Source organism: Aphidius gifuensis, linkage group LG4, assembly GCF_014905175.1.
Source record: "Aphidius gifuensis isolate YNYX2018 linkage group LG4, ASM1490517v1, whole genome shotgun sequence".
Taxonomy (NCBI): domain Eukaryota; kingdom Metazoa; phylum Arthropoda; class Insecta; order Hymenoptera; family Braconidae; genus Aphidius; species Aphidius gifuensis.
Window position 1 is genome coordinate 12,115,740 of NC_057791.1, and position 14,946 is coordinate 12,130,685.

At 33.6% G+C, this 14,946-nt stretch overlaps 2 protein-coding genes across 2 annotated transcripts; one reads left to right on the forward strand and one right to left on the reverse strand.

Moving 5' to 3' along the window:
* The first annotated feature begins 5,816 nt into the window (after nt 1–5,816).
* On the forward strand, nt 5,817–7,962 carry LOC122855080 (ribonuclease P protein subunit p29). The gene is made up of 4 exons (XM_044156239.1): nt 5,817–5,970; nt 6,032–6,171; nt 6,454–6,844; nt 6,920–7,962. The coding sequence occupies exons 1-4, from the start codon at nt 5,952–5,954 to the stop codon at nt 7,054–7,056; spliced, it is 687 nt and encodes a 228-aa protein (XP_044012174.1). The 5' UTR covers nt 5,817–5,951; the 3' UTR covers nt 7,057–7,962.
* Nucleotides 7,092–14,530, reverse strand: LOC122855062 (clathrin heavy chain). The gene is made up of 5 exons (XM_044156184.1): nt 13,900–14,530; nt 11,051–13,426; nt 8,766–10,951; nt 8,459–8,681; nt 7,092–8,400 (listed from the first exon to the last, which is right to left on the reverse strand). Exons 1-5 carry the CDS (start codon nt 13,939–13,941, stop codon nt 8,191–8,193), a joined length of 5,037 nt encoding a protein of 1,678 aa, XP_044012119.1. The 5' UTR covers nt 13,942–14,530; the 3' UTR covers nt 7,092–8,190.
* Nucleotides 14,531–14,946: the final 416 nt, after the last annotated feature.

Here is a 14,946-nt window from a genome sequence, read left to right on the forward strand (position 1 = left end):
CAGGTGCATGCAGTAAAAAAAAAAATTACACGTGATACTGTCGTTCGAGGCCGATACTAGCGCCCTCATTTACTCCGAAATGTCGGCTTCAGTAAAAAAGCAAAGCTTACACTCCTTATTCACCTCCATGGTTTGCAAAATGGCTACGAAATACATAGTTCCAGACTCTCCACGGCGAAGCACGCAAGTCGTGTAATTTACCATGTACAAAACAAGGTGTAAATTACATGTAAATTACATTGTAAATTACAATGGGTTTCATACCTACCCAACACTGTATCCAGCAGTCCAATTCACAGGGCATTACAATTTAGGGCTTTTTTCCTCCACTGGCGGCGCTTGTAAAGCTCTTGTGTGGTGGTCCTCAAGCCCACACTTACGCCTCTACTGGCTAACTTCGAAAATCATTTATATTTTTTATCATTTAGCTAACTTTCTAATAAATAATATTTAGTGTTCAATAAAATGGCAAAAGCTCAACATCTTAAAATTTGTCTCGTTATTTAATTAACCCAATTTATAATAATTATTAATTAATTAACAATAAATAAATTAACACTCATTTACCAACAAATACACCATAAAAATATGGATCATACCATAATACGCGGATCATGCGCACTTGTGAGGTAAACACCCGTAATACCCCACACTTGTATGTGAAATCTACATAAAAAAAATTTAACAAGCGCCATCACCGGCAAAAAAAAGCCCTATATTGTAAAAAATTTGCCCTGTGAATTGGACTGCAGGGGTGCATTCCTTTAATAAAAATTTTTTTTTCGCTCTGCAATTTCGCCCTGTAATACCGACTAAAAACTAGAAACAGACACAACGACAAAAGTGATAGAATCCTCTATGTAATTCTCCAGACTTTGAACATTTACGATAATATCCTGTACAACCTATGTGACAATAACAAGCAATTACAACAAGTAAATTCTCTTTTTATTTCAGTTTGACAAAAAAATATTGAACAGTCATTTAGGTAATTTTTCCAATAATTGAAAGCCAAAAAAAATAATGTCATGTGCTAGTACTGCCACTACAAGAAACAGCTTTTTCCCATAAAATTTTTGTCGGTATTACAGGGCGAAATTGCAGAGCGAAAAAAAAATTTTTATTAAAGAAATGCACCCCTGCACCCGTATTCACGGGGCAAAATTGTTCTCATTAGGGCTTTTTTTCCGCTGATGGCGCTTGACAAAATTTTTTTTTTATATAGATTTCACATAGAAAAGCTTCACAAACGCCACCATCGAAAAAAAAACGCCCTAATAAGAACATCCTCTGAATACGGGTGCTGGATTCCCTTTAAGAGCTTAAACTCACGACAAGCAACATTTCACTTGTCAACATAGTTAATACTATATAGTTAATTTTTTGAAAAAAACCAGAAACTTAGAAAAAATAACGAAGTTCCCCCGCCGGGAATCGAACCCGGGTCTTTTGCTTTCCGAGCAAACGCCTTGACCACTAGACCACAGGGCTTCTTATTTTTTCTAAGTTTCCTCAAGTTAACTCCGACGTCCTTCTACGCGTTAATTCATTTTTTGAAAAAAACTAGAAACATCATGGTGAATTTAATTTCGTTGTAGTGTCAGCACTGCTATGTATTACAAAACGTAAACAAACATAAACAAACGTAAACACCGAAAAATATAATTAACATATTACAAAAAAAAAAATAATTTGGCATCAAAAAAAATTGTCAATTAAAATGCTAGGTGTATATTGTTGTTATCTCAATTAGTTATTTAGCCTGTGAATTGTAGTTTTGTTAAATTTAATGTTTAAAACATATCATAACTCAAATGTAAGATTAAGACAGCACTTATATTTTTGTTATCTTCCAGGATCTTAAAATAGCTGACGTTGCTGTCCATTTCCAACAAGAACATTACCATTTACATCGGTCAATAGATAATGTGTTCAAAGTGAAATTTTTTTTTCCATTTCGTTGACTGTTATTGACAAATTTATTGTCTTAATAATTTTATTCAGTACAAAATTCAGTAAGCAACACAATCCACAACAATAACAATACATACATAGAAAGGTGTAAAAAGAAGAATACATGAGACTGGTTATTTCTTAGGGATTCCTAGGGAGATTTTTATTTTTTATGGATAATAGAAATGCTTGCAAGATCTATCATCACTAGATAATTACTAGAATTTTGGTGGAAATCAGCCTTTGAAAGCTTGCAAGACTATCGTAGCCAATAGAAAATGTTCCATTTTTTCGTGTAAAATCTTGCTGCAAGCAAGAAGACTAGAGACGTATTCACAGGGCATTACAATTTAGGGCTTTTTTCATCCACCGGTGGCGCTTGTGGAGCTTTTATATGTAAAATCTATATAAAAAAAATTTTATAAGCGCCATCAGTGGCAAAAAGAAGCCCTAAATTGTATAAAATTTGCCCTGAGAATACGGGTGCCGTATTGCTGCAGTCTAATTCACAGGGCAAATTTTTTACAATTTAGGGCTTTTTGTTGCCGTTGATGGCGCAAGTAAAATTTTTTTTATATAGATTTCATATACGAAAGCTTTACAAGCGCCGCCAGTAGAGGAAAAAAGCTCTAAATTGTAATGCCCTGTGAATTGGACTGCGGGTGCGGGTGCAGGGGGACGTTCCAAAAATCACTCGGAAACCCGGAACCGGCGCATTAGACGAAAAAATATAGTGATAAAATAAACTTAAAAGTATCTAGAGGTTACTGTAGATATTGTAAACAACAAAAACAGCCATATTGCATATGCCATTTACTTTTGTTACTTATTACAGTTGTGAAAAGTATTTTTATAATTTTTAACAATTATTAAACAATAATATTTTTCTGACTTGCACCTATTAAAATTCATGGAAAAAAAATCATGTCTACCACAACAAAATATCAAAAATTTTCTATGATCACAATCTTGAACTTCCGGGCTTCCGTGTGATTTTTGGAACGTACCCCAGGTGCCGCAATAACTCCCGCAATACGAGACCAAGAATCCTTTGCCTAAATCATGGAGGTGAATAAGAAGTGTAAGCTTTGCTTTTTTACTGAAGCCGACATTTCGGAGTAAATGAGGGCGCTGGGATCGGACTCGAACGACAGTATCACGTGTAATCTTTTATTTACTGCTTGTTTATTTTTTTTGTGATGTTTGTAATGCAAATACTGTTGATGTCAGTTTTGGTTGATTTTAATTGCGAATATTATTCTTTAAATGCGAATTAAATGTAATTAGTTGATAAATTAATTGATTATTTAGAACTTGTGTGTGAAGTCTATTGTTTTTGTGTCTAATCTGTTTGTCTAAAATTAATTTTTGAAAGGTAAACACAAGGTTAGAACTAGAAACAGCTGTCAATTTGTTTTTAATCGCTTATAGATTTTTAATGAATTAATTATAGCAGAAATAGTTAAGGAAAGGATGTGACCAAATAAATTGATTTATAATCTACATTAACTCCACAGCCGTTTGACACAATGATTTTAAAATGGCTGTAGAGTTAATTTAGATTATAAATAAATGTATTTGGTGACATCTTTTTCTCAGCAACATTGGCAAATAGTTTTTTAATTAATTAATTATGGAAAATGTATCTAAGAAGAAAATAAAGCCGTAAATAAATTAATTAACAGTCTAGATTAATTTCGTAGCAATTATTTCTATAATAAATTAAAATAATTGTGGGAAATGGCTGAGAAATTAATTTAGACTACGCATTAATTTATTCGGTTACGTTATTTTCTTAGTAACATTTGCCATAAATAATTAATAAAAAAACTATTGGCAAATGTATCTAAGGAATGGATGTATAACTAAATAAAATAATTTGTAGTCTAAATTAATTCCTCAGCCGTATGGCTACAATTATTTCAATTTATTATAGAAAATTTCGGTGTGGAATTAATTGAGACTAGGAATTAGTTTATTTGAAGAAAACTTTTGTATAGTATTTAATTGGTTTATGTATCTATTCAACTGTTGAAAGAGGTGTAATTTAAAGCACGTTGAAATTAGAATTTTTTGTTTCAACTTAAAAAAATTATAAAAAGATTTTGCAACAACTGACATTCCGCGAACAACTTGAGTAATAAGATGACCTTTAAATTTATTGAAAAATTCAAAAAAATAAGATGTTATTGGATATTTTAAATAATGAATTCACATTAATAATTAAATTCAATCAAACTGCATGCACCTGAATGGTCCAAGAAGATATTAAAACATAATTGTACAGGCTAGAGTGAATAAGAATATTTTGTTCTGTCTTTTTTTTTGGTCAAGGGCTGATGTCAGCGCTGCACTTGGTGGTTTTTCGAACTGACTTACTCCGAAATTTCGGCTTCAGTGACTGCCTATGCTTTAACACAGTAAAAACCCAGCACCCGTATTCAGAGGATGTTCTCATTAGGGCGTTTTTTTCCGATGGTGGCGTTTGTGGCGTTTTGTGGCGTTTTCTATATGAAATCTATATAAAAAAAATTTTGTCGAGCGCCATCAGCGGAAAAAAAAGCCCTAATGAGAACAATTTTGCCCCGTGAATACGGGTGCAGCAAGGTCCCTAGATGAGTTACTGGATTTAGACAGGTCATCCGAAGCTAGAATTTGGGACGCCATATTGGGGATCAGTAGTTGTGTGCATGCGTATATGTACACAAGATAGGTACGTATGTATGCGTGGATAGTCACACACATTCACACATGTTTATCAATGTTTATGGTAAACATTGTCTGACCTTGAATTGAATTTAATTTGTTAATTATAGATACTTGATATTTAATTATAAATGCAATTTGTGTGATAATATTAGTACTCCTATATTCAAATAGATAAAGTTAAATTAATATACTATCATAATTATATTTTGATCAAAAGAAAAAAAAAAAAAATTCGTTCAGGTTATTTTATTCAATAAAATTTTATAAACATTAATATTCTTATTTATATTTTATTTCATATTAATATATTGATCATTAATGATGATTACAGATGCAACAAAAAATTTTAATCATTTATTTTGATTTATTTTGTGACTGCAATTCATATACTTGACGCCGTAGCAGTTTGAATTTGCGCGGCTCCGCCATATTGGGGATATCGACGATTTTGGGGACGTTCCAAAAATCACTCGGAAACCCAGACCGGCGCAGTAGATGAAAAAATATAGAGATAAAATAAACTTAAAAGTAACTAGAGGTTACTGTAGATATTGTAAGCAACAAAAACAGCCATATTGCATATGCCATTTACTTTTGTTACTTATTACAATTGTGAAAAGTATTTTTTATAATTATTATTAATAATTAAACAATAATAATTTATTGTTTTGTGCCTATAAAAATACATGAACAAAAAATCATAACTACCACAACAAAATATCAAAAATTTTCTATGATCACAATCTTGACCTTCCGAGTTTCCGAGTGATTTTTGGAACGTCCCCTTTATTTCGGATGACCCAAGGTCCCTAGATGAGTTACTGGATTTATATTGGGAATCATTCTAGGGACCTTGGGATGACCTGTACACAGTGTTGGGAATTATTACATAGGACCTTGGGTAGAGCAGTGCATGTGAGCAGTGTTGAATAAATGGTCGATTTTAAGCCTTTCTATAATTTCTTTCATACCGGCAACCCGTGGCCTTGTGCCACCATATTTTCTTAGGGCTTCTTTTGCCACTGATGGCGCTTATAAAAATTTTTTTATATAGATTTTACATATAAAAGCTCCACAAGCGCCACCGGTGGATGAAAAAAGCCCTAAATTGTAATGCCCTGTGAATACGGGTGCGGTATAGTAAACTTTGGTAAATCGTATTTTAGTAACATTCGCTCGATTCGCTCAGTTGACAGTTGACCTTGACACTTGACTTTAGCGCTGTTTAGCACCCCAGGCTCTGGCAACACGAGTACACGACTCGTGTTGTTATAACAATACATATATCAATGACAGATGTTATTACAGGTTAGTCATATATTTTTTCAATCAATAATAAAATAACGCATATTATTATTATTATTTACAGATGAACTCCGTGAACCATTGTTCAATGATATTTTCACGCAAATAAATTCATTGAATACGGGAGACAATGTCGTGTTGGGATTGTTAAAAAATTCTCTACCAGGTTCTGACGTCAATGGAATATCAGAAGAACTTAACAAGGTATGAATAGTTGAAATCTATCATAAGTTAGATTATGATACAACAAATAGAGTATGCGTGCTTTGGTCTATTTTATCCGTCATATCAAGAAAACCGGTAGGGTCTCAATTTATTATCTGCGCCATGAGACCTGCCGGGTTATAATATAATTACGTTGCTTGTCCATGATTTCATAAATTTGGGTATATTATCATATCCCAGACAACATGTTTTTTATTGTCTCAATAATTGTCTATCAAATGAGCCTACGTACAAATTTTTTATAATGAATAATTGTTTCAGAAATTTATTTTGGACAAAATTAAATCAAACGTGGCAATAAAAAAACCAAAAAAAAGAAAATATCTGAGTATAAAACTAAGAAAGCTTCTGGAATTAAAGAAAACTCGTTGCAAAAAAGATCTGAAGTATGAAGATGTTTTGTCATTGAATAATTTATGGCTGGAGTATATTCAGCAAGCTATTGGTGGCAAAAGTTTTCTAGCTCTACCTCAAAGTCCCGAACATATTAATTGGGAAACGGTTGGCCAGCGTCTAATGAAATCTGATCTTCATGGAGCGAAAATTATCGTAATACGGTCCAAGTGTCCAAGTTTAATCGGAATAGAAGGAATCATCCTACAAGACACTCGAAATACATTTCAAGTCATCGGAAAAGACAATATCATACGGAGTAACTATAAAAAATTCTATTTTATTTAATATTAAACCATTGTTGTTATATAAATTATTTATCTTTTCTGGATAGCACTTTTAAAACAAATCATCGTGGTGAAAATTCATCTCATTGAAGCAACACTTGAATTTTTTGGCAAAGAACTTTGCCTCAGATCTGCAGAACGGTCGGTTAGAAAGTATAAAGCCAATCATCTACCAGAACTATGAGACATCAACATACTACTAGATTTTATTGTTCTACAGATTTATTGATCGATTACTTTCTAACTTTGTATGTTAATTGTAAAATCTTGAAATCGTAATCGGATTGTCTCACGATACTTTTATGAAGTCGACATGTTTTTAATTGCCATAAACTATTTTTATTATTAATTATAAAGCGAATTCAAATACATTTTCATTATTTCAAAGATTGTTAACTAAACAAAATCTAACATAGATAGAAATAAATTTTCAACTTGTAATGAATAATAATGAAGTTAATAAATTGAAGAAAAAAAAATTGTATACATTTAAAAACACCTACTCCAAACTTATAAACAATAACAGTTCCTGTAAGTGTACAAGAAAAAAATATTACTCAATTCATCTATATTTTCTGATAATTTTAATATTGTTAATTGATTCATTATTACAATACTATTTTTATTTTTTCGATTAAGACATGACATTCTAGTTTTTATTTTCTTTTATTTACCGAAAAAAAAAAAATCTTATTGTAATAAAAACTATGATGACATCAACTGTATCATCACACTTCAGTTTCTAAATTTTCATTCAAACTATTTTGCTTTAGCTAATCCATAAATATACATATTGAATATATCAACAAACAAATATATGTTCAACACCAGTTAATAGGTCATTCCAAGCAGCAATTAGATGATAGATACGCATAAATGATTAACATTAATTAATTAAAACTAATTATTAAATAATAATTTTTCAATTTTTTTTTGTCTTATGTAATATACTTCTATATGTTTTATTATTGGTAATTTTAATATAGAATATAATTTTATATTTTTCATAGAGCATGTAATTTTCAACGGAAAACTGCGCAAGTCAATAATTCTCTGACGAAAACCATTTTGTATAGGAATATTGCCAGAGATTCAACAATCTTCAATGTTTTTTTTAACTTGTATTATGTATATTATTTGCTTACATTATATTTGATGTTCTTTTTTAATTTTTTTTAAAACTTTATTTCTGTTACTCCTGATTACTTAAGAGTTAACAAATATTATATAGATACACGTCACGCAATCATCAATCCAGCCCATTCAACCTATGAGACTATTCATCGATGCAGTGAAATATATTATTGTTGACGAGACTTTATATACTGTACCCCTGGTAGACTGCAGCTGGTGATGTATAAACACCTGGTGGAGTATTGCCATAGACTGCTTGTGGGGCATATCCTGGCGCCATCATGCCTGGTCCAGCCGTCAACATCAGTTGTGGTTCTGGCATAATAATCGGTTTGTGGTCTTGATGGTCAGTTTCTTCAACACGCCTGCTTTCAGACTCCTCAAGTTTGTCAACCTGTCGAAAAAAACAATGAATTATAATTTGTGATTGGATAATTATGACATTAATTTACCTTGGTGATATATTCGCGCATAACTTGTATAAGATAGGGCATGGCAAAGTGTAGAATTTGGTGTCGCCAGGCAAGCTCAAGTATCACATCAGGATGTAGAAGATCATAGCAATAAAATAAGCATGCTGCAAAGCAATCCTTGGAACCTCGCTCGAGAAACCATTCTAAAAGTTCTTCTGCAACTTCAGCATTTTTTGATTCCGCAGCGTATTCCATAGCATCACTAAAAAAAAGAAAAAAAAATTTAAGAAATAAAATAAAAATAATATATATATATTATTAAAAAGTTAAAATAATAATAATTTACCGGAACAATCTGTCTTTTTTACATAACTCAACGGACTGTTTCCATCTGTTGTTGCCTTTGTACAAATAAGCTGCAATTCTTCTAAACTCAATAAGCTCGTGTTTCTCGAGCTGTTGAGCAAGTGCAATATTGTCAAAATTATCAAATGCATCAATTGACGTTCTCAAACCCTGGTAATCTTCTTCATCAATGAGTAAACCATTAAGTGCCTCATTTATTGCTTTGTTGTTTAGTGATTGTACGGATCTTAGATAAGGCTTGACAAGTTGAAGATGTTCGGTTTTTGTGAAATATGCAACTGATCTCGTATGATCCATCCGAGGTGACAGTACCAAAAGAATATCATTTAATAAAAGTGGTTTGTAGTCAACATAAAATTGAATTGCCTTGTAATATAATTCAACATTGGCAACTTTGGTGATGACGTCTTTGAAGTGTCCTTCTCGCCATGCCTCTGTCGGATGTTGCATCATGGCAAGTACTGCATTATCATATTCTTCATATTTATCATAAAGAAAAACAAGCTCGGCCCAAAGGTGTGCTTGTTCAGCAGCACGCAATACTTTTGGAATATTAACACGCGACCAAAAAAGCTCAAGATGTTCACGCATTCGCTGAGGTTTATATTTGCTGTAAAGAATTGCAAGCTCGGTAAACATACCCATGTGAGCTCGTTCAAGACCAAGAGCGGCCTCTAAAAGATTAATTAGTTCTTCAAAATGACCACGATCTTGATAATAATTTATCAAATCTTCAAGTTCATCGGCATGAACGACAATATGTAACCCACACATTTGGGCAAGGCGAAATTCACCACTATCAACACAAGCAAAGCAAACCTCTTTCCATGTTCTGGTGGAGTTAGCTTTTCTCGCAGAATCAACAGCTCCTTGAAATTCTTTCAGATGTACCAGAGTTATTGCTAATCTTGCAAAATTTGAAACATTGTTATAGAGTAGCTTTGCAGGCTCGTACATCCTGTCATCAAAGCAGCGATCTCCAATTTTTTGGATGTCAGCGTGATTCGGCCCTGATATAAATTCCTCTAAATCAGCAAGTCGATTTGTCCGGGCATATGCATAGATCAGTTCGCTTTCGATGAAAGATTCTCGTGCTTTTTTTCTTGCCATTTGTAAATAACGTACAAGGTCTTCCCATTGTGATGTACGACGCGCTGTTTCAACAACATTTACGTAGGCTGATGGATCATCAGCTTTGATAAAACTGTCGATTGATTCTTTAACCAGTCCTTGTTGCAACTGGGCTCCAGCGAGTTGTGACCACACTGCGGGTTCATTACACCTCTCAGCAAACTCATAAGCACGATCAAGATTTTTTACTTGTTCAATAAGAACCTGAATCGCCGATGTGTTGACATCAAATTTTTTAAAGATTGCAAAAGCTTCTTCGAAAAGCTCGTTATTTATTGCAATATTAGCAATATCTGGAGCATCATAGTTATCCAAACGATTAATGTATTCCATGACGCGGGTACGATCTGCTTTAATAGCTGTCAGAATTAAGAGATTCTGAAGATTGCGATGATCACTGAAAACACTGCTGTCAAGAACAATTTTTTCTAACAACTCGATCAATTCGTTTGGCAAATCAGCAGTCATAAATGCTTTAACAGTAACCGATATGTCTTCAGGATCCTGGGTCTCAGATAAAGCAGTTTGAACTACCTGATCAATCAATGGTCTTTTGTAAGGATTACTTTCGAGCAAAACTTCAGCCCAAAGATCGGGATCTCTCCGTCTTACCAAATACCTGGCTTCACTCTTGAAAAGACTGTTTTCATTACAAACACTTATCAGTTCACGATCACACTGGCCACGTTCGTAAGCGATGCATGCCAAGTGTGGATCACGTTTTTCGCAGTATTTACCAACGACTCGACTGTCGTAAAATTGATTTTCTTTAAGAAATCGTTCAGGATTGTTGTTACTGTCAATGTAGATTTTAGCAAGAGCATTGTGAGTGGCCGGTTCAATACAACCCTCATGAACTCGTGATTCCAACCATGGTAAAAGTAGCTTAAGACGATTACGTTTTTCCACTTCTTCAACCAATTCGTCAGTGGAAAATTGTCCTCTTACTACTAAGATCAAATTTTTGATAATATCTTCAGAGCAATCAACATCTAAAAGACCACCAATTACAACTGGTAGACGAGATGGATTTACCTGAAAGAATTTAAAAAAAAAAAACAAAATACAGTTAAATATATTAAAGTTATATATTAAAGTTATTATATAAAATGTATATCAAAGTGATAAACATACCTTTTGTACGTAAATTTCAATATATTTCTGCAAATTATTGCGGTATAAATAAAGCACGAGATCATGAACAAAATCAAAGCGATCGCAAACGATAATAAGTGGTAATTGATCTGAAAGTTTGGCTTCTTTCAAAAAATTTTTGACTCGCTCGGCATTGTAGCAATTACTCTCACGACATATGCGCTCAACTTCCTTAATTTGCCCAATTTTACAAGCAGCTTGAATATATTTAAAGTGTACTTCTTGATCTTGGCTGAAATTAACAATTGATCCAAGAAAATAAAAAAGTCCCTCATATGATTTAAAGCTTTCAAAAAGATCAATAAGGGCTTTTGTTGTCAATTGTTCGTGGTATTTTGTCGCGATTTGCACACAAATTTGAAGATTTTGTCTAATATTTGCTGTAAGCATGGCTTTCAAACACTCGAGTGAGTCTTCCACTGATAAAGTACCAAAAAATCCAACTAGCCAGTCAGAAGACAATAGATGGGTATGAACGACAGCTCGTTTTATGTCATATAAATCAGTGTAGTGTTCCAAAGCACGTTGCAATAATCCAGCTTTTTCACAAAGTTGTGCAACATGGGCACGATCATAATGTGTAAACATCTGATTACCAAGAATTGCATCAGCAACTTGAGGCGCAGATACTAAATTTATTTCAAGAAGACGAGTTTGTAAAGCTCCTTCAGTTGAACGATTATTTTTAAGGGCATCTAGTAAAAAGGCTGTACACTGTTGCACCATGTTCTGCTCCATAAATATATCAACAATTTGATTAATATCAGCAAGGGGCTCTTCATCTTGAACGAGCATTTGTGAAAATGCAACACCTTGATCTGGATTTATTCTCATGACATTTCTTAAAAGAAATATATAATCTGGTGTATACGATACTTTTTTTGCATAAAGTACAATTTTTTGAAATTGACCAGTCTCGGCAAAACACTGTATCACTTTGTTGGGAACATTAGCTCGAAGATAAACACTCAAAGCAAGAGTTGGATCCGCTTGTTTCACTAAATCACCGAGTTCTTCGCTACATTCAAGCTTGTCTTCTTTTAGCCATTTTTCTAGAAGTTGCTTGTGACCTTGGACGAGGACTGGGCGGCACAACTCTAATGATTCATATTTATTTAATTGTCCTTGATCCAGTAAGATACCAAAATACTGAAGAAGTGGAGATGTTTGGCCTTGGGTTGCTGGTACCTGTTGAAAACGTTGAATTGTTGCTGGAGTACGTAAAATACCTTTTGGTGCATTTGCAGCAACTTTAGCTGCTTCTGCATACTGACCATTTTGGAAAAGCATATTAAATTTTCTGACAAAAAGATCTTCAGCTCCTGACAAATTATTTCTTACAGCCATTCGTAGTGCAAGTTCCGGATTTTGTAATACTCCATTGATATAAGGAATTATATTTTCTTCTTCAACAGACACAGAAAGAACGTGACCCTTGCGATTAACTCCAATGATACCACCAGAGGCTTCATGTGGTGCTGTTACAAATATTGTTTCTCCAGAAATACGATTCATATATATGCAAGTGGCTGATTCAATGTCATACATATGAATATAGCCATATTTAGTTATGAGATAGATAACATCGTATTTAGAACTAACTTGCATGGCAACAGGAAAGTCATTGCCAGCTTCAGGTGGAAAAAAAACATCAACAGCCTTTTTTTGGAATGGTGCATTACCCGCTGGTGGTTGACCAACTTCGATTATATGAAGCTTAGCACTTTGGACAGTTCTAGCGGCAAAACAAAATAAATTACTCGGCTCGGCATTACCTTCCATTTTAAATTGAGCAAATGATGCAGCATGACCCTCGATTTGCTGAGAACAATTGCGCTCTACTGAATATAGATGCATTGCTCCAACAACACGATTATGTTGGGCTGAAATACCAATTAACAAAAGCCATGTTTGTTTTAAATCAGTTCGATAATTTATTATTTGACAGCCATTGAGAGATGCATGACGATCAAACATTTTCGTTGGTGTAGAATCACCTGCCATTGACCAATGATAAACTGATTGTTCAGTTACAAGTGCTAGTGTATTTAGTGATATCCATTTCCAAAAGACAACATCCTCAGTCATCGTGTGCGCTTTCATTTTTGATTTCATTTCGATATTGAATATTTGAAGTGTTTTTTGTGCTTTTAAGGCAATAACTTTACTTGCTGGATTCATTATTGCTGAATCAGCAGATATTGGTCGTCTTATCGGATTTCCCGAGTCATTCATATCAATAATAACAACTTGCGATGTATCACCAACTTTTTCACGTACACAAATGAATTTATCAGACTCCATTGTAAGGGTATTAAAGCTGACATTGTTGGCATTTATTCCCACAGCAGTGAGCTGAAAGAAATCATAATGCGATCATTATATTTTGAAAATTGTGACGGAACAACCGAAATATTACCAATATTTCAACAAGGAGGAAGATAAAGGGGGCGTATGTGAAAATAAAGTAAAATAATCTTTAATCGAGGATATTTTTTTCAAATTTCAACATATAATTAGTTATAACACTAATAATGCTCGTACTCGGATGAATTTAACAAGATTTTAACAACGCTTTTTTCTACAATTTATGAAAAACACGAAAGGTTTCAGAGAACTTGGTGCTGGGCACTAATAATGAAACTCGATCTTTCTCTGTAGGTATACTCCCCTCCTACGGCTCGTGACAAACGGTGAGTCTCTTCTATCCCGCAAATCACCTTATCGCTTACTTTTTTTTATTTATATGCCAAAATTAGTTATATTAGTAGAGTAACCGTTATTAATTAAGGAAAAATCATGAAGTACAAAAAATGGAGGTCACTTACCTGAAGATGTTCCTGAAACCTTATAGGTAGTAGCTGCGTCATTGCTGCAATTTATCACACCTCAGTTATTTCGATTTATTTATTTCGTTTTTATTCGTAACTAACAGCTTTATGGAAAATTAATGAAATCACAAATATTAGATTTTATAGGCACTATTTGTTTAATTTTGTATAAAAGCGTTTTTACGTGTCACAATGATACCAGTTGGCATTAAGTCAATCGTCAACTTGACAAAACTAAATACTGGCTTGAACACAAACGTCAGACACACACATCAAAACATGTAAACTGGCTGACGAAGCCACGAAGGACCAAGGCATACAAGTTGTGCAGACTGTCGTGCTGTGTCAAGCTTGCTTTTTTATACACACGTCTGTATCAGTATATATATCTAAATATCTATATGGCTGTCATTTTCATATCCGCCCACCAAAAGCAATAGTCAAATTCAGTCAAATTCAACTCACAAAAACCCAATTTATAGGAGTTTTATATTTTAATAACTTATTTCTAAATGAACTCCGAATGAATTTGAAAAAAAAGGGAAGATATAATTTAAAACTGCTTGCAAGTCTGTTTAAGTAAAAAACGAACTCACCCAGGAGTGCGGTCGTAAATCGTAACAGCGATTCAGCGGGGTCAGCAGGGATGGGCATGTATGAAACGTAATGTTTTAAACAGCCTCAGGGGAGCGTTCGATAGCTGCAGTCCAATTCACAGCAGTCCAATTCACAGGGCAAATTTCATACAATTTAGGGCTTTTTTTTGCCGCTGATGGCGCTTTTAAAATTTTTTTTATATAGATTTCACATACAAATCGGATCAAAAGCAAATTGTGCCCAAACCTATCCATATCACGGCCTTAAAGCCTCCACTGGCGACGCTTGTAGAGCTTTTGTATGTAAAATCTATATAAAAAAAATTTTACAAGCGCCATCAGCGGCAAAAAAAGCCCTAAATTGTAAAAAATTTGCCCTGTGAATTGGACTGCTGACCGAAGCCAAAAAGCTGGCTAATTTTTTGTTATGGTGGATTTTATATTTTTG